Below are 24,015 nucleotides of genomic sequence, written 5' to 3' on the forward strand. Positions count from 1 at the left end.
ATCGCAGGCTTGGCCCTGGCAGAGGCTTTAGGCTTGGGCAGGGGGCCCCCCTGCCCCTCCGATGGCTGGCTTGGAGTGACCTGGGTGCCGAGGATATTCCCGGGACCCATGTATGTATGCAAATTAATCTCCATCTTTGTTGGGTTAATTTGCATACTCACTCTGATTGGCTGTGGACGTAGCGGAGGTACAGTCAATTTACATGTTTGTCTATTATTAGGTAAGATTACTGCCCCTGCTGACATCTGCACTATACTATTACTACAGGACTGATGATCCTAATCCACCACCTCTTCACATGTTCCTTCCAAATGTTCCTTCTTCAATCCTGTTTCTGTAGCTTAGTTTTCCTAATTCTGACTCTCTAAAAATATAACATTTCAATACACTCATGTATGCTTCAAACCTGATCTAAAAATTCAGTTTTATCTACTTTGCTTTTCATTCAGTATTTTCATCCAATGAAATACAACATACCTCTCTCCTTTTCGTACTCAAAGTCATATTATTGTCCTTTCTAACCTACCAACTCTTGGGCTTATACCAAATCATACCTTCATTTTATATACATCTTTTGGGCAACTGTTTTGAAATTCCTTTTGGCTTTCATTTATGTCCTCTAATTCTGTCCACTAACACAAGTCTTAGGTAAAGAAACTCAATAATGCCTTTATTTTGATTTTAAATTAATCACTTGTGAACAACTTTGGAAGTGCTCAGAAATGACCTCCAGATATACTTAAAAATCCTGAGTTGACAGCTAAATGGAATAGAATGCTTCTTAGGGCAGTGCTCGCTCTGTCATTTACTCCATTTACACTCCTTATGCCTCATCTCTTTCCTGAGCTGTGGAAGCTCTCACTGGGGAATCAAGCAATGAATACCAGTTAATCTCCATTTTCAGGTTGGTTTGGAGTGAGGCCCAGGAAATAGAAAGATGCTAAACAGAAATGAATCAATATAAAGTGACCCCAAAATAGAGGGATGGAACCAACTTTTTAGGTTAGAATATACTCCCAGGGACCTGCTTCTAATCAGAACTGACATCTGCAAAAATGCATTGGATGGACAGCAGTTATGTAAACAAAACACTGAGCTGCAGGGGGGCCCCGTTCTGGACCTCACTTCTGAAATAACCACAATTACAATTCAGAAGCATCCAGCAAGTGCTACTGTGTAGGGAAACAATGTAGCAGGTGACAAAATAAATCTATTACATGTATTTAAATTCTAAAGTTGTTATAATAGAAGTAAAATCAAAACACGTTAGAACCAGAAGAAATCAGAGATCTAATGAGTCTAATTGCCGAGTATAATAAGAAAATTTGTGAATATTCATTGCCTTTGTGCATTAGCATGAAAGAAATAATTTTAACTCAGAAGTAAAACAATATATTTTTTAAAACAATATTTTTTAACATTTTCAACTTTATATCAAATTACATAATTACATATAGATCATAAAATAAACCAAGCATATTTTTCTACATAATTCACGTCAAATTTAATAGTCTCTTCACTGAATCTTTGTACTGAGAAAGAGTATTTTCACTGTCCCCTTCATTCTTAAGACTAACAACGCACTTTTTGTAATCTTCAATCTCTTTAGTGCCAAGGAGCTCTTCTTTAGTGACTTCCAGGTTTTTCTCTGTGGCTTTAATTTGGAGAAGTGTTTCCAGGATATTTTTTTCTGAGGAGCTATTTGTCCATATGTACTCTTCCATGTCTTCTTCGGTCTTACTTTTCTCCCAGTCCTCAGTTTTCTGAAAGGAAAGAATGAGTTCTGAATTCTGAGAAATATTATCCAAAGAAAAGACTGGGGTTTTTAGGGGAATAGAAGTTGGCAAAATGTGAATACTCTGTATGTACACTTTGATTTCCTCCTTTATCCAGCACCACTCTCCACCTGCACGAACAGCTTCAGGACTGCACACTGCTATGTGGTCACTCCGTTTCCACTCACTAGTTCTAATTCCACTTATAACGCAATACTGTTTTCCAAAAGATACAGAAAACCCTTTTTTTTTTTCTTTTTTTGCAGCTTTCTAGTCCCTAAACACTAACATATCAACAGTTTACATTTCTGTGGTTAAAAATAATGAGAGTGGAGACTGTATTTATCTTTGTAACATGCCTGTGGGGATGACAGGAAAGACCAATTATTATAATAAAATTAAAAATATGAAGTACGTGTGTAATACACAATTTTCAGTCATAATGACTTCATATATTCTGGAATTTTGTTTTGGTATTATCTTTCTTTTCTATTCCTACAATGGAAATAATTTTTGTTACCACTTGTTTTTTTTTCCTTACAAAAATTATCATGCTATTGAAGGAACACTGGTAGGTTTCATGGTAATACAATTCAGCTTTATGATTTAAATGAAGATGTAACATTCTGTGAAAAAGCAAGCAATGCAGCTAATAAGTAATATGCTCTGCTTCAAAGAAGTGCTGAATACCAACCTCATTCTTTCCAAATTAACAGGTAAGATTCTGAGTTATAGGCTCTTATAAAATCATCTACTATTCTTACAACTTTAAGGTATTAACCCCCAAAGTTATAACATTTTAAAGTATTAAAAGAGAGGTAGGTTTATTTTTGAAAACTCCTCTTAAAAGAGACCCCCACCTGAGCAGACAGGTCTCCAAGGCTCCTCAGAGCTACATGAGCAGCAAGAATGAGGTAAACAGTTTCACTATGCCTTCCGCCCATCCCCACCCCCATAGAAAGAGAGAAATGCACTGGAGATCTGTCCCTCAGAGAGTAAAAGAGGAGCCCTACCAAGTGCAAACAGGCCACTGGGGAGGCCAATGACCCAGCACACCCCACTGAACACCAGGGGAGAGGCTACCGACCACAGAAACCCCCAAGGAGAAATCCTCCATTCATACTTCAAACTGAGTACCCTCTTTCCTCCAAGAGAAACCAATAGGATGGAGAATGTCTCCTCTGATCACCAAATTCCTTAGCCAATATAGGGTATCTGTACTCACAGCTCCCTATACTGTCTGCCTACCTCTCTGCACTGAATCTGTGGCTGAGGATGATGTCTCAACTTATGTTATACAAATATCTGGTTGAGAATCAACTCTATGCCACCTTCTTATCTGGTAATGAGGCTTTAGGCTTGCCTAAATAATGTAAAATTTTTCTTGGTGTTCCCTGCCCTCACAACACTGTCACAAATAATTTCTAACAGCAAATTTTGATTTTGTGCAAAAACAAAAAACAAAAAACAAAAAAACCCTGAAAAAATTATCCTACCCCACCTAAATTTAACTTTAATATTTGAGGAAGAAATAAATGTCAGCCACTTTAAAAAATGCTCTAAATGGTCTTATTTACCCTTAGAAATGCTTTAAATGTTTCAAGACAATGTCATGGTTTCTTCATAATTGTAATTTACAAGTGAAGCATATTTAGTTTAAGAAGTCAACAAATACACTTTATAAAGCATTAAGTAAAATAGTTACTCTATCTCATTCTTGACTGCTAGAAGATAAGTCGTTCAGAGATTTTTATTTTTAATCAAGTAATTAATAAGTTGGCAATAGGAGATTAATAGATTAATAAGTTAAAAAAGGCTACTTAATGGTTTAAAAATGTTTTACCTAGATTTATCAAGACTTTCTTAACTGCTTTGAAACAGATGCTTAAACAGGGTGTAACCAAAGTAATAATAATTTCCAACATTTTATCTATCTTCTCCAGACATCTGGTATATATGATTCTACATTGGTTTGCCAAGGTGTGTTAGAAATGTGATGTGCCATAATATTGATTCCCTTAGACCTCAGGTGGCTAGGTGAACTTGGAGCAATCACAAGTACCCTCCTTCTTCACTTATCACAAAAATTATACTATGGTGATACAATCAGCAAAATTCAAATGATGGAAAAGTGTATAGCAAAAAACAAACAAACAAGATTTCTTAAATAAATTTTAAGAAAACAGCTCAATAGACAAAGCTCCCTTTTGGTTTGTGACTGCTAAGGGACACCCTTTCAAAAAAACACTTACTGAGAACCTACTATATACTGGGCAGTACTAGGAGAAGCTCAATGTCTCTAAGCACCCTAGCTCAAAACTAATTCATACCCAAACATTTTAGGTAAAAGGTACATTTATTGGCTTGTTCATATTGGGCATCTGCTGAAATTACCCTTCAGATGAAATAAAGAACAGAGCTGGCTAAAACAAAAACCTCATTATTCAAATGTGATAATGCTGACACTGGAACAAAATTAATTAATTTTTTATTTAATATATTTTTTTACAGAAAGGAGGGGAGAGGGATAGAGAGTTAGAAACATCGATGAGAGAGAAACATGGATCAGCTGCCTCCTACACACTCCCAACTGGGGATGTGCCCACAACCAAGGCACATGCCCCCGACCGGAACTGAACCTGGGACCCCTGAGTCCGCAGGCTGACGCTCCATCCACGGAGCCAAACCGGTGAGGGCAACAAAATTAATATAATTTATAAGCTAATCATTTATGAGGCTCTTTAACTCTACTAAATACAATTCTGTTTTTGTGATTAAAAACTCTATTATAGGAAATTTCAAACAAATACAAAAGTAAAGACAACAGCACTGTGAACCTCATGCACCTCTCATTTAGTTTCAACAATCAACTCATAGCCAATCTTGTTTTAGATGCTTCTCTCTATAAAAGCATATAGAAAAGCACTGTTTCCTTATCATGCTTTCACTGAATTATTTTGAAGGAAGTTTCAGACTTTGTCATTTTATCCATATTGTAGTAGTCTTTTCCTTCTTAAAAAAGGACCACAAAAACATTATTGTGGTATTTTGACTCACAAGAGCCTAACCTAGGTCAGCACATTCATTCATTCATTCATTCACTCTATTAATTAGCACTTCCTACATGCAGATTATTTGCCCGACAGCTGTTGCCCTGGTATCATCTTGCCCATCTGGCCACAGTTACTAGACAATGCCTGACTGAAGCTGAGCCCCTCCCTTGGAGTTTGAATCCAAAGAGAGAATTAAATTTAGCTTAGTTTTGTTTTTAGTTTTGTTCCTTTGCTCCCCTTTTCCTCACCTCAGCCTTCCTCCTCCCCGGGATGACTAGTCCTAGAAGATTCTGAAATAGTGAAGGTCACTCTTTCTGACATATAGACTGGAGGAGGAGAGGAAATCAGTCTTCAGACAAAAAAAAAAAAAAAAAAAAAAAGAGGCAGCTGCCTGTAGAGCAAGAGCCCACAGAATAAAAACAGCCCTCGCATAGTCTCCTTTCTGTTCAGGCCCGTTCCTGAGATTTTGTGGGATCCTTGCAATTGTATCTTTTCTGCTTAAGCCAGCTTGAGTGAGCTTCCATGGCTCGCAACAGGGGGTCTCAACTAACACGGTGCTCAGGAGAGAGGCCTGATGATAAGAGTTTGGACTTGGCAGCGTATACAAAATAGAGTGCATCACCTGGGAGAAGGTACAGACTGGGAAAAAGAGGAAAAGGACAAAACGTGGGAAACAATGAGATGTAAGTGATTTAGACTAAAACATAGCAGACAGCCCTGACCAACATGGCTCAATGGTTAGAGCACCAGCTTCTACATGGAAAGGTCTTGGATTTGATTCCTGGTTAAGCACACTTATCTTCGTTGCAGGTTTGATTCCCAATCCCGGTCAGGGCAAGTATGGGAGGCAACTAATCGGTGTGTCTCCCTCACATCGATGTTTCTTTCTCTCTATCCTCCTCCCCCTTCCTTTCCGTCCACTCAATGGAAAAACCGAGAAAGAAACAGAGATGTGAGAGAGACACATCGCACAGGGATTGGGTCTGCAACTGAGGTATGTACCCTTGACCAGAATCCAACCTGGGACCCTTCAGTTAGAGGGTCGACGCTCTACCCACTGAGACAAACTGGCTAGGGCTCTCCTTTTACTTTTAAAGGATAATTTCACTGGATACTGTTAAAATACAAAATCCAACCAAGTAAAAAAAAAAATAAAATAAAATCAATAGGAAAAAAATATCCTTGGGTGAGGATTAACCAAAAAAAAGAGAGACATAGCAGACATTTCTAGAAACATGACACATTCAGTTAAAAATATTAAAGTTAAAATGGCTCAGTTTTAATTCTAAATAAGTGGTATCTCCAAAATGTCATACATAATAATAATTTTGAAATAAGGTTTTTACATTTATGTGACTTTAAATGGCCCTTCTGGAAGTTTCCTTTAAAAAAACACACACATTTTTCTTTAATGTCAATGTCTTTAAGCAAAAATTCATTGTTACAGTAAGGGCCTCTAAAAACAGGGGTTAATGCTAAAGGGATAATTATCCAGAACTGATTTCAGATATACTATCAGCAGACTGCAGTTCCATATACAGCTTCCACAGAAAAGATGGAAATTACTGAAAAGTAATGGAAAGAAATAACCTATAATTCTACTACCTCAAGATAACCAATCAGTACTGGTGACACATCGTGCATGTCCTTCTAAATCCATTGTAAAAATACTGCTATGATTAAATTTTATTTATGATGTATAACTTACAATTCAGTCAAAATTTTAGCTTCTAAAATAACGCCCAGGATTCAAAGTGGGCAGTTAAGAGTTTCTTTTTTTTAAGTGTATTAATTTTAAAGCGTAAACAATAGCATAGTCAAATACCAGGGGACAATAAAAATACCACTGTAAGCTCTAGCTCAGTGGTTCTCAACCTTTCTAATGTCGCGACCCTTTAATACAGTTCCTCATGTTGTGGTGACCCCCAACCATAAAATTATTTTCGTTGCTACTTCATAACTGTAATTTTGCTACTGTTATGAATCGTAATGTAAATATCTGTGTTTTCCGATGGTCTTAGGCTCTACAGCAGCGGTTCTCAACCACAGGTATTTACATTACGATTCATAACAGTAGCAAAATTACAGTTATGAAGTAGCAACGAAAATAATTTTATGGTTGGGGGTCACCACAACATGAGGAACTGTATTAAAGGGTCGCGGCATTAGAAAGGTTGAGAACCACTGCACCATGCATTCTGCAGATCCTGTTCTCTTTTCCACAGCCGGCTCGGTTCTTTCACTTTAATTCACTCGGTAAACATTGATTGTACAACTACTGCGCCAGGCACTGCGCTGGCTTGGAACTGCCAGTCTAGGAGGAGACCTGGAGTTGAGTAGAGGCCAGTTAGATGAAGACTGTGATCCCAGTGGAGGAAAAAGCCGATGACGGCCTAGAGGATGGAAGAGCTCAGTACATTCAGGGAACTGAATCCAGGCCCGAGAAGGAAAGTGGCATGGGATGAATGTGAAGAACTATTAGAGTACTTGCTATTCTAAGCACCTTTCATATATTAACTCCTTGAACTTTCCCAGCAATCGTATGAGGTAATACTGTTATCCCATCTGTTTTACAGAGCAGGAAACTGAAGCCCAGGGCAACTAAACAATGTGCCCCAAATCACACTGCTTGTTAGTGGCAGAACAACATGTTCCAGGGAACACAGAGACATGGTAAAAAGGATATAAAAAGAACAAAAGAATAATTTAATTTGAACCTATTTCTTTCTTTCCCTAGCAAGCATAAATTCAATACAAAGAACAACATATAATAATAGCTAATTCATGCCCTGGTCAGTGTATTCTAACAGAAAGCAAAGAAATATCTGTTCCACTAAAAACACACATTTGTCACCTTCTAACATCTTATTTACAATTCCCTTTGCCTAGGACATGAATCACAGTAATATTCCACTTCTCATGATTACAAGAAAGACATTGTGCTATATGAGGGAAAACAGTTTGACCATTAAAAATTCCCTAAATTATTTGAAAATAATAAAAAAATAGATAAATATGCATAATGAATAAAAAGTTATTGCCAATTCTTTCAGTTACCACAGCTAAATTTTTATTTAATATGTCAAGAAGTTCAATTCAATCCAAATCAGTTTTTTAAAATTTTACTGATTGTTGCTATGCCAGACAGTACTAGATGCTAGAAATAGAAAGATAAATAAAATGCACAGTCCTTGTCCTCAGTGATGTCGGAGTCTGATGGAGTTAGGCAGACATGCACACAGACAATAACCATAAAAGTAACTGAAGGAGGAAGGAGTGGAAAAGGATGGACAGGAAACATATGAGAGGTAACATCTGAGATGTATTAAAGGATTCATATGAATTTGTAAGGCTGATATTTTGAAAAAAAAATAAAAGATTATAAGCAAAGAAAACAGCATATGCAAAGTTATGAAAGAACACATTATGCTCGTATGGCTGAGGTATAAGATATATAACCCACATTTCCTGAGTAGCTGATAATGAGGTAGCAATGACTGTAAACAGACAGGCTGAGGAGTTTACATTTAATCCTAGGTAAAGGGGAATCACTGAAGGACGTTATAAAGAAATATGACACAACAGACTTGTATTTTAGAACAATTACTTTAACAGCAACATGGAAGATGGATGAGACAGGAAAATCAACAATGCTATTGAAGTTTTTTGGGTAAAAGATGAAGATCCATACCTGGGTAGAAGCAATAGGGATGAAGAGGAGAAAATAGTTTAACATATTTAAAAGCTAACATTGAGAAGACCTAGTGACTAGACATCAGGGGAGAAGATAAGGGCAGAAAAGAGTATAATAATGCTCAAGTTCATGACTTCAGCCCCGGGGTGGGAAAGAACACAAACTTTCCTAAATGTCTTTGAGTATGTGGTAGGCTCTTGAACACGAGAAGTAAAAGGAAACCTTGCCTGAAGGCAAAGAGACATGGGAAGCATCGCCCTCACTGTATCATTTTCCCATTCAGGAATCTAGAACAGTTGCCATAGCCTACCACATCAAGTCAAAAATATATTTTGTCATATATCTGTCTCCATTTTCTAGACCTCTCATTCATATTTCTATCCGCACCCTCAGCTCTAATACTAGATACATGTTTAAAAAAACCATCTTAAAAGAGATATAACAACCTTCTAATCAGTTTCTTTATCAGCAACACTCAAAAACTAGGGAACTTACTCACAATCAGAGCTCAGCATCAGAATCACCTGTGGAGTCTAAAATGAAACAAGCCCGAGCCTCACTGCTAGAGATTCTGATTTTATAGGGGCTAAGCGTCTGTAGTTTTAAAAAGCTTCCTTCATGACTGTGGACTGAAGGGTCCCAGGTTCGATTCCAGTCAAGGGTACATGCCCAGATTTCAGGCTCAATCTCCAGAAGGGGGCTTGGAGGCAGCCAATCAATGATTTTCTCTTATCACTGATGTTTCTATCTTCTCCTTCTTCCTTTCTCACTGAACTCAATAAAAATATATATAAAAAAACCCCCCACACAACTGAGTACTTGCCACACAGACTGTTTTGAAAGGTCAAAACATCACCTAATTTATAGACAAAATGATTAAACATTCACACGATCACTTACCCAAGACTCATGGTATAAAACTGTTAGCAGATACATTGCATAATCATAATTCTGCCTCTTTAAAGGGCACCTTCAAAAGAGAGAGAGGGAGGAAGTGAAAATTCTTAAAATTAAGTACACAGAATTATTTGCAAAATATATAAATCCTACCTAATAATAGACAAACATGCAAATTGACTATACCTTCGCTATGCCCACGATTGGCCAGGAGGCGCGGGGGGCGGGACTCAGTGTGGCCGGGGTGGCCAATTGGGCCGGCGGGATGCTGAGCTCGCATTGCCAGCAGCGGCTCGAGCTCAGCATCTGCGCCATGGCTGTGCTGCGGCACAGAAGGGGCCTCTGGGGCAGCGAGCTCACGTCCCACCGCAGACCATCAAAAGCGGGGGAGCTGGGTGCCTGTCCGCTCAGGCACCAGGCCTTTCAGAAGCCTCCGCCACGCTGGAGGCTTCTGAAAGGCCTGGTGCACCAGCGATCGAAAGCAAAAGCGTATAGGGGACCCTATACGTGCATGATTCAATCATGCACTGGGCCTCTAGTACTAAATATAAAAGAATAACTTACATTCAGATATTCCATACCTGCTTTATGAAAATTGTTCTTAGAATAAGAATAATCTATGTAATTCACTACTTCCACCTCCACACTACTGCCCTCTCATATGTGTGTCAGGCTGCTTCCCACCCCCAAGCAGGATATAAGACCTAAGTGATAATGACACTTCCAAATGCTCTGAAACTGACAGGAAGGGGGAGAAGATAGCTGCCCAACTGCTTTCTCTAAAAGCAAGTCTTTTATATTTTGACATAATTTATAAACAACCAAAGTATAATTCTAGAATTAAAGTAACCATTTAGTAAAATCCTAACAATAATCTTTCTTTACCTCAAGTGACTTAATTTATACATTTAAATAAGGTAAATTTAATGCTACTTTTTATGAATTCTATGCTAGCACTAAAATTCTGCTTATTTACACAAGTACCTTGATAAACTAAATTTCTAGTTAATTTAATAATTTTAATTGTGAACTATGAGATTTTTATATACTTTGACTTTGTAAAAACCTGTGTAAGCATTAATTGCTAGCAAATTATACTTTTGTTTTCTTTTAACCTCTTCTCTAAGTTTTATATACATGGATGTATTAAAATCAAGGTTAAAAAATACAACAACAAATAATTTAACTAATCAGGCAAGCCTCTCCATGTATATAAAGATACCACAGTAATAGTAGGCTAGTGTGAGGACATTAAAAATATAGACTAAATAACTTCTCTTGACCTAACAAAGCTAATATAAATTGATATAAAAGACTATTCTTATTTTCAATGTAATTTCTTTAAAAAGGACTGCCAGGGTATGGGAGAACAATAAAGCAACACATGGCCGATGGGCTGAACTTTTCTTTCTTTTACCTATCTGTTTTGATGGTAAGCACATCTGTGGTCTTGCAGTATCGCTCTCCTACAAGTTTAATAAGTTTCTTCTTTGCATGATCATCTAAATTCAAACTGGAAAGTTTAACCTTAAAAATACAAGAAAAATTTTATTTGAAAAAGATTATTTCATATACTTAGTTTAATGAAAAAGCAGTATTAACATTTTTTAAATTAACATTAAGATGAGCAAAAGGAATCCTTTTCAAACTCCTTTCTATACAGAGTTAGCAATAGCATGCATTATGAAGCCTGATCTTACTCATGGAAGAAAAGGGGGGAGCAAACTGGTCGGTGATCTTTGAAAGTTCTGGGCATTAGTACCTTTCCTGAAAAAATCAATGGCATGTCTCTTAAATAAATAAAATTAGGCTGCTTATGAGTAGCATTAACTAATAGAATTAAACTGAATTAGTATTTGTAAAGTTGGAATATAGGAATAAATTGATAAAACATAAGGAATTTCTATCATACAATTATGAGACCTCCTATCATTCCAACTAGTTTAGAGGCATTTATTTTAAAAGCTACAGATCTCTCATGAAGGGAGCAAAGGATCAAAATATTTGAAATGACATAGCTCATTATTTCTCAAAATAACAATACTAGCCCCACAGGCTTCTAAGAATTATTTATTTAAAAAGACTGTCTATTGAATACATTCAGGAAATGTTGAGTTAGATTGGATTCCCTACAGCAGGATTTCTTAGAGGAGGTAATATGCTAATAATTCTGAAATTTCAAGATGCAGGGTTGTTATGTAATGACTAGAGGCCCGATGCACGAAGATTTGTGAAAGAATGGGCCTTCCTTCCCCTGGCTGCCGGCACCGCCTTCCTGCTCCGGTCCAGAGCCGCCTTTCCGCCTTCCCATGCTGCCCAGAGGCCTGGAGTGGCTGGGGTGGTGTGGAAGGCCTGCATCGTGGCCATGGCATCTCGCCCCGCACCCCGCCACTCAGCTCCTGCGTGTGCAAATTAACCCACCATCTTTGTTGGGTTAATTTGCATATTCACTCCTGATTTGCTGGTGGGTTTCATGAGGTACAGTCAATTAGCATGTTACTCTTTTATTAGGTAGACTAGGGGCCCATTGCAGGAAGATTCCTGCAAGAATAGGGCTTCCGGAGGGCTTCCCTCCCGCCACCACCACTTCTCCCGCCCCCACTTCCCTGCGCTTTCCCTGCCGCCTCTGTCCCCCACCCCGACCCCACGCTTTCCCTCCCACAGCCGCCAGCGCCCTGCCCACACTTTCCCTCACGCAGCCGCCTTGCTTTCCGCTCTCCCTCCCTCCTCCTTCTATGCTGTCTTCAGTCTTCACTCCTCCCTCCCTTAGCATATGCAAATTAACCGCCATCTTTGTTGGGTTAATTTGCATACTTGATCTGATTGGCTGTGGGTATAGTGAAGGTATGGTCAATTAGCATTTTCCTCTTTTATTAGTGTAGATTCCCACATTTATTTGACCTCAGATTCTACTTTTTAAGGGACAGTTCATGGAATTAGTCTTCCTTAAAACATATTTTGGGAAATGATAGATTAAATGAATACACTCATTAATTTGCAGAAAATTATGGCATGGATGAAGGTATTATCTAGAGAAGAACAGGCTTGATCAAGGAGAATAAGTTAGACAGTAGAACACAGTTAAATAGGGTAAACTACAGATTATTTTTCCATGGAGAACACTAAGAATAAGAAAGAGTTATAACTGTATGAAGAAGAAAAAAGGCTAAATAATAAATAAGATTTTGAAATCCCATCTATTTCTTTTCTCTAACTTCCATAACCCTACACTTCCCTCAGGACACCACAGCAGAAGAGTTTGTTTATTTTTCCATTTTTCCCACTAGACTGCAAACTCTTGAGGGTAAGAATGATGTCTGTCCTGTTCTTGGCAATGGCCTACCACTTAAAAAGCATGCAATACATATTTGCTGAATGAATACATAAGTGAAAACAGGAGAGGGTATACTGTTTTTTTAAGCACTGTGAATTTTTATTTGAACTAGAGAAAACAGAAAATAAATGCAAATGCAGTCTTAAAAGAATACTGTTTATTAAATATCAATCCAATAGAATGGTTATATGTTGAAGACAATGTGAATTTCCATAGTCCCCTGGAAAGAATATGTATCAACAACCAGGTTATCAGCTTGATTGGTAAAATAAGCAATTTTATGCTAATTTAAAAATGTGGAGAATTATTTATAAGAAAACCATAAAAGAGACCTACATTATGATAATTATGAAAATATATGCACATATGTATAAATACAGTAGAAAGAAATGAATGGTTTTTACATTAGGATAGTGAGAATGTAGAGATTTTTTCCTTTTTAAAACTCCTTTCAATGAAATCATGTTTAATAATAAATTTTAAAATGTAGCATTTACAAAATTTAAGTGTTCTAGCTTTTCATATGAGTAGCCAAAAAATGGCAGCAATGTTGATCATTATTGTAACAACTGCTTTAAAACTTGTTTACATTAACATTTTAATGTTCAAAAATTATATAGAGTTTATGCTAGAAACTCATGAACATTTCAGACACAGCTGTGTGGTACACTCACGCCACCTGCTAGCCCTCAAAGGCACTGCAAAACTGGAGTCTAACCTGGATAATGCTCTGATTTTGAAGTTGAGTGGCATCTGTCATTATTCTTTTTTCCAAAATTCAAAAGAATCTTTAGGCCTTTCTTTTTTCAAGTTGCTATACTTTAAAGAATCAATATTGTACTATTAACATTATAACCAAAATAATGTTGACCTTTAATATAGGAGGCTGTGGTTATTACATATGTATGTTTCTTCAAATGCTCATATTTAAAAGAGCTATATTAATTGAGCAATGCCTAAGTGTGCAAAATAGTTTTTCTATTTATAAGAATAGTGCAGTTAGTTAAAGAACTCTGGTATTACACAAAAGACAAGAATTGTGTTTGACTTTTAGATTTGCTACTTATTGGCTAACTGACTTTAAACAATTCATCTGATTTTCCTGTTTCCTCACTTACAAAACAGAAAGGATCCAGAATTTTTGTTATGAATAAGTCAGATTAAATAAAAGAAAGCACTTTTTTAAAGAATATATTTTTATTGATTTCAGAGAGGAAGGGAGAGGGAGAGAGAGATGCATCAATTATGAGAGAGAATTATTGATTAGCTGCCTCCTGCATGCCCCCTACTGGGGAACAAGCCCACATTTTTCCAACACTCTATCCACTGAGCAAAACCAAGTAGGGCAAAGAAAGCACTTTTAAAGTGCTTAACCAATATTAAGTTAGTTCTAATTCTGAACTACTTTTAAAATATCAAGAAATATGTACCATCTTTCTCTGAATTTAAAAATTTGAGTATCTCTAAATAATATTTGATTACCTTCACAATGTTGCTTAAATCATGCCTTGAACTCCATGACACCATGAAGGACACCACACTGAGCCCCAGCAGTCAGTGGGTACAGTGAAGTAAGTCCAGAAGGGCAGACATGAGTCAGGAGGAGAGGACATAAGGGAGCATGATATGATATGTGGTATCTGGTGGCATACTTCAAATAAAGCAGTGAGGTTATTGTTTTGTGCAATAAAATAAGCAAACTTAAAACTAGAAGGGAATTTAGATGTCTATTCTAGTACTGAAGACTAAGGCCCACAGAAAGTAAGGTGAAACTTAATTTCCTGACTCTTAGTTCAGAGATTCTTTTATCATAGAACACAGAGCTCAACAGCTATTTATTGTTGGTGTTATCATTATTATTAAGAGGAGTAACGTTTATGAAGTTCTTAAAAATGTATCGGGTATCATCACTCCATAGGCACTTTATATTAACCTGTTAGCAGAAGGAATGATGTCAGCAGAGTAGAATTTTAAGTTTTCTCTTTTCCTTTTGCTTATCTAGACTTTCTAAAATTTATATAATATATATATTGTCTTCTGTGATTATAAAATATTTTCAATTTCTCTAAATGCATAAATATACTGCTATGACATTTATATTACTCTGTGGAATAAAAAAGGCTGAAACGCTTCATAAATTCTTTTCATAAAGATGGCATGACCTGATACCAAAACCTAGCAAAAAAAAAGGGTCAATTACAAAACACAGCTGTATCACTAAAAAATTACAGTCTATTTGTTAGCATGTAATGTAAAAATGGTTGCAGAGATTTTTAACAAATTTTTGCTATACTTAGAATGCTCTGATCTAAAATACAGAATAAATGAATAAGTAAATGGAAAATAGACAAATTTCCCATATAGAAGAATTCCAAATAATTTATGTGATTATTTTTCCCTCAAGAAGGTGGAACATCACTTCCAATTCCTTAAGTGTGGGCTGTGAAAAGTGACTTCCTTTGAAAGAGTACAGTATGAAAAGGAAGAAAGAAATAGTAATTTTACAGGGGAGAAAACTGGCAAATACGATCTCAGCCAGGTGATCTAGGCTAAGACATGGTAAGAGCCTACACCCTTGCTACCATGTAATGAGAATGACAATTTTTTCTGCGGTTTTCTTCCCTAAAACACATACCAGTCTAACTATGAGAAAAAAGATTAACAAATCTAAATGGAAGTCATTCCAGAAAACTAGTATTTTTCCCCACTGTCCATGTCATTAAAAACAAGAAAATTCTGAGAAACCATTACAGCCAACACAAAAACTAAATGTAATGTGGTACCCCAGATGGGATTATGAACAGAAAAAGAACATTAGGAAAAAAGTAAAGAAATGCAAATAAAGTATGGAATTAAAGAATAATGTGTCAAAATTGACTAATTAGTTGTAATGAATATACCATAGTAATGTAAGATGTTAACAACAGGAGAAATTTGGTGTGAAATATAGGGGAACTCTGTACTTGAAACTTTTCTGTAAATGTGAAACTTTTCTGTAAGTCTAAAGCTATTCTAAAATAAAAAAATTAATTAAAAAAAAAATACATCGGGTAACTGCCCCATGAGTACTATGTGAAAAAGATGTGTTGTGAATATCAAGATTCCTTTAATGAAGGGAACTAATGGTGGTTTCAAGTACTAACTTAGAAGTTACTAGAGCAGAGACTTGCAACTGCAATGGCATATGGCATTCCCTTGGTGAATGAGAGCAGGGAGTTGATGTTTCTTCAAAGTCATTAGAGATAAGCACAAATGATCCTAAATAAAATACTAACAAAGCAAATCAGTGGTAGAGTAAAAGAATGATATACCATAAACTGACCAGGGTTCAGAAGTGGTTCAGTAATTGAAAATCTATTCATATAATTCATTACTTCAATAATTCAAAAGAGATCATTCCAAAAATGCTAGTAAACTAGAAATAAGATACATCATTAACATAATAGAAGCTATTATCTCAAACTGAAACCTAATCTCACACTCAGAGAACAAATGCCAGAGACACACCCATTAAAAGTACAGAACCGCACGAGGGACTACAGGAACATTGTTTTAGATATTTTATCTAATGCAGAAGACAAAAAGAGAAAAATCAAACTCTAGATATTTAAAAAAGAGAACTAAAAATACCATTATTTATAATTTATTTCCTAAAAACTTTCTAAAAGAATCAACTAAAAAGTCTTAGCACCCAGATTCTGGTCTCTAAACACTAATGTCCACTAAAAGATATCAGAGCTCTTTGGAGAAATAGCTAAATCAGGTCTGGGATAAGAAATACATGAAGTGAGTTGGGGTCATTTTGCTGTGTCAGAATGCAAGGAAATGTTCCAATGCAAATGGGATTATAAAAAAGGACACAGGAACCAACTTAAAAGAGTTACCACAGGCCAAAGTTAGGATATACCCTGAACATCAAAAAGAGTAATGGTTTTACTTAATCAAAACTTACTGAACATATCCACCTAAGGATTACCTGTTCAAAGAGAAAAGCAAAAAAAAAACAGGTAACTTCACAATGGGAAGATCAGGTTGTCAGCCTCTTAGCCAAGTGATCAGTTTTAGCATATTAAGAATGTGGCAACCAAACATTGTGCCCTCTCATGTACTACAATATAAAATACATGGCAACATCTACCAAGTGTCCCCATCAAAATATCTTATCAGTTCCTTACATCTAACTTCCACTTATATGAAGTATTAGAGAAATAAAGTAAATGACATTAGGACACATTCAGACAAACTGAGGTAGGAAATGCTACAGGATAAAATACCTATCTCTTTAACAAGTCTATGCCATGGGGGAATGAGGAATAAAAAGAGTAGTAGGAAGGTCCTTTGCTGTTGGAGATTTAAAAAGACATAAGAAACATCACAAGCAAATGCATTAGTCTTTGACTGGATTCTGATTTAAACAAAAGCTATTTAAAAAACATTCTGGTGAGACTATTTGTGAATTTGAGTGTGGAGTCGATATTTTAAATAATATTAAGTAATTACTCTAACTTTAGTTAGCTGTACTAACTAATTACATTGGAATTATGTAAGAAAATCTTTTTCATTTATAGAGATAACACTGAAGTATTTTAGTGTAGTAGTAATTTTAAAGAAACATTTAAGCCAAAAACACAAAAACATACACATATATTTTAGTACATGAAGCACTCGATATTTTAAATTTGTCAAAAGGTGCCATGTGTATTTATTATACTATTCTATGTCTCCATACATTAAAAATTTTATATAATAAAAGGTTAAAAAATGGAACTTGGCAAAGTAGAGAAGTGAAAAGTTAAAAAACAAACTACGCCATTTTTTAAGGGTGACAAGATAATCCAATGAGGAAAGAATCATCTTTTCAACAAACAGTGCTGAGACAGATGAAAATCTACATGCAAAAAGAAAAAAAATTCTCACTGGTCGAACATCGACTTATAAACCAGCAGGTCAGGGTTCAATTCCCAGTCAGAGCACATGCCCAGGTTGCAAGCTCCATCCCCAGTGTGGGGGTGCAAGAGGCATCTGATCGATGATTCTCTTTCATCATTGATGTTTCTATCTCTCTCTCCCTTTCCTTTCCTCTCTGAAATAAAAATATATTTTAAAAATATTATAACAAAAAAAGGGAAAAATATTATAACAAAAAAAGGACCCCTACTTTACACCATATACAAAAATTAATTTAAAGTAATTCATATACCCAAATGTAAGAGACAAAACTATAAAATTCTTAGAAGAAAACATTGGACTCAATCTTCATGAATCTGAATTATACAATGGTTTCTTACATATGGCACTAAAAGCACGACACCAAAAAAAACAACAAAACATACACTAGTCTTCATAAAAATTAAAACTTCTGTTCTTAAAAAGACACCATCAAGAATGTGAGATGACAGCCCATGAAATGGGAGAAAATATCTGCAAGATATATGTCTGATAAAGAACTGGTATCCAGAATATATAAAAAACACACTGAACAATGAAAACAAAAATTACTCAAAAAAATGGGCAAAGGATTTAAATAGCATTTCTCCAAAGAAGATATACAAACGGTCAATAAGCATGAAAAAAATGCTCAACATCATTAGTTATTAGGGAAATGCAAACCAAAATCATATTGTATGATTCAATTATATGAAATGTCAAGAGTAGGCAAATCCACAGGGACAGAAAGTACATTAGTAGTTAACAGGGTCTTGCGGGTAGAGAAGAGGGATAATGGGGAATGACTGATAATGGAAATGGGGTTTCTTTTTATGGTGATGAAAATTTCTGTTAGGCGATGGTGATGGTTGTACAACTCTGTGAATATACTAAAAACCACTGAGTTGTACACTTTAAAAGGGTAAATTCCATAGTATGTGAATTATATCTCAAATAAGCCGCTAATAAAAAGAAAAAATTAGTATAAAAAGTCAATACACCATCAAAACGGGCAAATGACCCCCCCAATAAAAGCTTCCACAAAAGAATAACTTCTCACCCTCATTAGAATTCAGACACAAATTTTAAATAAAAGATATAATTTTTTACCTATAAAATTGATAGGTAATAATAATACCTCGGTTGGTAAGGGTACAGAAAAACAGGCTTTCTCACAACATGCTAGTGTTGTATTTGTTACATTTCCTGCAGAAATTTACAATATATAATCAAAAAAACTTTTACAATATATATCAAAACCATCAGAAAGTCTAAAGATCCCATAATATGGATAATTTTAAAAAATTATGGTAGATCTATGTTGTGAAATTACTTGTTTGTATCTCCCACTTCAGTCTCAGAAAAAGGACCATGTCTGATACATCAACACTGCACTCCAGCTTCAACACTATCTTGGTACACAACAGACCTTCCTTTATATGCTATCTTATGTAGTTATCCTATATAATAAAAGTGTAACATACAAAATGACTGAACAGTGGAATGACAGGTCAGCAGGAGGTCGGGGCGGGTGAGCAGGCGGCACTAGGCCAGCCACGGCGTGTGCCAGCGGGCAGAGGAAGGGGATGGAGATGGCGGGGGGGGGGGGGGGGGGAGAGGGGGGTGCAGGGGGGGGAGGGGTCCCCCCCGCACGTGCAGAGGGGCAATGGGGAGGTGGGGCCAGCCACTTGCCTGCTGGTGCTGTCCCCTGATCAGCCTGCCCAGTCGCCTCCTGCAGAGGAAGGCCAGACTGCAGCTTAGGCATCCCCCGAGGACTCCCAGACTGCAAGAGGGCACAGGCCAGGCTGAGCCACCCCCCGAGTGCACGAATTTTCGTGCACCAGGCCTCTAGTTAAATATAATATAAAAGAATTTTTAATATCTTTGGGAAATTTTAAATTCATATTACTAAATGAAAAATGCATATCATCCCATTAATATATAAAAGGTGGATTGCACATACACTAAACTGAGCTCTCACAGTCAATAGTGGCTATTTATAAGTAGTGGAATTACAGGTAATTTTATTTTATACTTCAAAACACTATTATATTGTTTAAATTTTCTATAATAAATATGTATCAGTTTTAACCATCTCTTACCCTTAAGGTTACTACTCGTGCTTTGGGGTTTCGAACAGATGGTCCTGCTGAAACATAATCAGCTGTGTCAATTTCAATTGGAAAATGCTTCTCACATTTTTCATCACTGTCTAGTGCAGCTGGCCACTCAGTGCAGAAATCTGAGAATTAAAAAAATTATTTCAATTCTAATTTTGCAAGTAAATTCTCATTGTAATGCATGCTACCAGACAAAACCAAATTACTGAGCGAGATCACTCTCAGTTTACACGAAATGGAAGAATAGATTCTACTCTGGACTTCATAGATATATCATCAACTCTCATCCCTTTTCTTCTTAGGTGAATCATATTAGGGAATTTAATTAAGAGAATGATTTGAATAGTTCAGGTTTGGTGGGGAGCAGTTTGTTCAGTTAAAAGGGAACTGTGACTTGATGGAAGCTTATTATAGCCTTGCACATACCTGTTTTAATTCCTCCTCACCAACTAACACCATACAGTTCAGAGGGCCCAGAGCAATACTGTTTTTGAAAAGTCAATAGATAATATTATTCACTTCCAAATAAAGATCAGTTACTAAAGATAGCTGAAGGGAATTAAACGCTCTGAAAAAGCTCTAAGAGAAAACTGAGATATGGTCAACAGTCTTTCAGATATTGAGTTGAATAGGGCCTCAAGATAAAACAGGTCCAAAAGCCTAGGTCATCCTTATTGTAATTTATGTTTCTTCTATGTGATTTCTGAGCCACTGTGACTTAAGAGGTACAGACTTGTCCTCATTTTCAGGCAAGACAGCTAGCCTAGAGAGGAGGTGGAATTGGTCTAAGACCTGGGTCACAATAAGAAATTCTAAGCAGTGGGAACATGACCCACAATCTATCTCCACAACACAGAGGTATAAACTCGGGCCTCAACTGAGGAGGAAAAGACAAAACAACAACCTTAGAAGGAAAGGAAATAGCTCCCAGCTTCTCACAGCTTTCAGTAATGAGGGACTCCACAAGGAGGTAGTGGATTTCATTTTGCCCTATTCCTATTAAGTTAGGTGATGAGGGAGGGCTCAAGCTTGGGATGAAAACTCCAGGCACTATCAGGTTCCCCTCAATGGAAAGCTCATTCCTTAAACAGCCTCATTCTAAGAATAGCTAAAAGTAGTTGGTTCCATAGGCCAAACATATTAGACCTTAGAGATCCGTGCTTTCTCCAAAAAAGCAGGATTGCAAGAGAGACTGGTCACAATCATAGGCAGACATGGGAGCTCTTCTAGATGATGGTCTAAGGAACAGTGAAAGGTACTTTGCCAACAACACTTTCCCCAAGCTCACAATTTTCTTCTAGTAGGCATTTTATTTAGCCCCCTTTTAGGCTTTAATATCAGAGTCAGCAAAATGTCATTTTGGGTTAGAGAGACTTTCCAAGATCTGGGACTAACTATGTTAGCAAATAAGTGTATACAGCTCATACCATTCCCTAAACACCCTGTTTAAGAGAGATCAATATTCAGACACCCGGAAGGGAAAGATTATCTTCGCAATTAAGAACAATTTGAGCCCTAGCCGGTTTGGCTCAGTGGAGAGTGTCAGCCTGCAGACTGAAGGGTCCCAGGTTTGATTCTGGTCAAGGGCACGTACCTCAGTTGCAGGCTCCTGGCCCCGGTTGGGGGCATGCGGGAGGCAACCAATCAGTGTCTCTTTAACATTGGTGTTTCTCTCTGTCTCTCCCTTTCCCTTCCACTCTATCTAAAAATCAATGAAAAAATATCCTCGGGTGAGGATTAAAAAAAATAAAGAACAATTTGACATTTAAACAAAATGAATAAGATTACTGAGGTAATTTTCATTCCTATCATGGACTAATTCCAACATCCTACACTATAAGATGCAACACTGCCAAGCAAGTACTTAATAAGAGAGACTAGTTTGGGGAATTTTATGAGTTTCCGAGTTTGTACTGAATCTTTTTTTAAAACTCTGAATAAGTCATTTCAATCACCAGATGATAATTACAGCCTTTATATTAAATGACCTGATTACATGTTTAAAAGAATGCAGCCAACTGGAAAGTACCTAATAGGCCTCTATTAGCCTTTATTCATCTGATAGGTAGAGTAATGACTAGACTTCAGAAAACCTTGGTTTTTTACTTAACTTCTGCCACTGATTATTAAAATTTTGGTAAATTACCTAACTTTCCTGTACTTCAGATTTTCCATCTGCAAGTTAGATATAAAATCTAAACTGACCTACTTTGAAAGAAAACTGAGAAGAAATATTTGAAAAGCCTTTGAGTTATTTGGAAGATACAATCTACATCCAGAAGCTGGCAGAAGTATAAAGGCAAAATTAAGGAAAGATTAAAACACTCAAAAGCACTGTAAAATATAATGCTACTCTTCCGAATGTGCCATACGAAAGCCTTACATTTAAAAACTATAAAGCACTTTAGAAATATCTCATTACAACGATCAGTCTCCAAATTATAAATGCACACTTAAAAATGTTTTTAAAAATGCAATTTATCAGTGTAATGCATTTGTCACCTGGACTTACAAAGGATTCAAAAAGTGATATATGATTTGTTCCAATGAGCACAAATTTGTAAGTGTCAGTCTAATACCAGGCACTAATGGATACAAAAACATATAACCTAAAGGGATTGAAAAGCACCCTAATGTCCCAAAACAGAACACTATATAAATGAGAGGAGAGAGAAGAGATTTTCTTTCTTCCCTCACCTCAAGAGTAAGATAATTATTCCTACTTTTCAAGACCTCTTTATCTCTTCTTCCAAATACCTTTTTTAAAAAAATGTATTTCTATTGATTTTAGAGAGGGAGAGAGAGAGAGCAACATCTATGATGAGAGAGAATCTTTGATTGGCTGCCTCGTGCACACCTCCTACTGGGGATCGAGCCCACAACCCAGGCATGTGCTCTTCACTGGAATTGAACCAGGGGCCCTTCAATTCTTAGGCTGATGCTCTATCCACTGAGCCAAACCAGCTAGGGCACAAAGATACTAACTTTTAAATTAAACTACACATTCAATCACTAATAGTCGTGAATCTAAAACAATTCAAATTTGCTTATTCTAGATACAGTCCAATGCAAATGATATCAGAAATTGGAATATGTACTTATTATGAGCATACATAAATCCATGAGCAAAAAAAAAAAAAGTTCTTTGTCCTTAGCTCCATGCATGTGGAAGATACAGTTTCAGGTGTGACATTCAAGTCTTCAATTTATTTTAAGTGATTTTCCTGTTAGGTGTAAGATAGGGTCCAGTTTTATTCCTTTGCATGTAGCTATCCAGTTTTCTTAACATCATTTATTGAAGAAACTATCCTTTTCCCATTGTATATTCTTGGTCCCTTTGTCATAAAAATTAATTGACCATACATGAGTGGGTTTATTTCTGGGCTCTTCATTCTATTCCAATGATCTGTTTTTTATACCAGTAACAAACATACTGTTTTAATTACGACAACTTTGTAATACAATTTGAAATCTTTGTTCTTCTTAAGGTTGCTTTGGTTGTTCAGGTTCTTTTATGGTTCCACACAAATTTTCGTACTGTTTATTTCTATTTCTGTGAAAAATGCCATTGGAATTTTTATAGGAATTACAGTGAATCTATAGAGGCAGTATGGGCATTTTAACAATATTAATTCTTCCAATCCCGGACACAGACTATCTTCCCATTTATTTGTATCTTCTTCAGTTTCTTTCATATTGGTGCATAGATCTTTCACTTCCTTGATTAAACTTATTCCTAAGTATTTTATTCTTTTTTATGTAAATGAGATTTTCTTAATTTATCTTTCTGACAGTTCATTGTTAGTATATAGAAACACAATTGATTTTGTATCCTGTGACTTTACTGAATTTATTAGTTCTAACAGTTTTTGGGTGAAGTCTTTAGGGTTTTCTACATACAATATCATGTAATCTACAATTAGAGACAATTTTACTTCTTTTATGATTCGGATGTCTTTCTTTTTCTTATCTAAATGATCTGGCTAACTTCTATGTTGAATAAAAATGACTTGTCCTTGTATTGTACTGAACTTAGAAAAAATGCTTTCAGCTTTTTACTCAGAGTATATTAGTTGTGCCTTCATTATGTTGAGGTATATAGATTGTTGAGAATCTTTCTCATCAAAGGATGTTGAATTTAATCAAATGCTTTCCCTACATCTATTGAAATTATTATATAATTTTTATCCTTTATTTTGTTAATGTGATGTTATCA

At 36.2% G+C, this 24,015-nt stretch overlaps 1 protein-coding gene across 4 annotated transcripts in view; it reads right to left on the reverse strand.

The window, feature by feature from the left end:
* Nucleotides 1–1,393: 1,393 nt before the first annotated feature.
* MRPS35 (mitochondrial ribosomal protein S35) overlaps nt 1,394–24,015 on the reverse strand; it is a 32,433-nt gene continuing 9,811 nt past the window's right edge. For 3 of the 4 annotated variants that reach the window (XM_028144101.2, XM_054719188.1, XM_054719189.1), the window contains exons 5-8: nt 19,782–19,921; nt 10,837–10,946; nt 9,423–9,492; nt 1,394–1,763 (exon numbers count right to left, since the gene is read on the reverse strand). In XM_028144101.2, the coding sequence (XP_027999902.2) occupies nt 1,494–1,763; nt 9,423–9,492; nt 10,837–10,946; nt 19,782–19,921 (590 nt within the window). In that variant the 3' untranslated portion in view covers nt 1,394–1,493. The remainder of the gene's footprint in view (nt 1,764–9,422; nt 9,493–10,836; nt 10,947–19,781; nt 19,922–24,015) is intronic. The other variant, XM_028144103.2, reaches the window with a different exon arrangement.

This window comes from Eptesicus fuscus, chromosome 7 (genome assembly GCF_027574615.1).
Source record: "Eptesicus fuscus isolate TK198812 chromosome 7, DD_ASM_mEF_20220401, whole genome shotgun sequence".
Taxonomy (NCBI): Eukaryota; Metazoa; Chordata; class Mammalia; order Chiroptera; family Vespertilionidae; genus Eptesicus; species Eptesicus fuscus.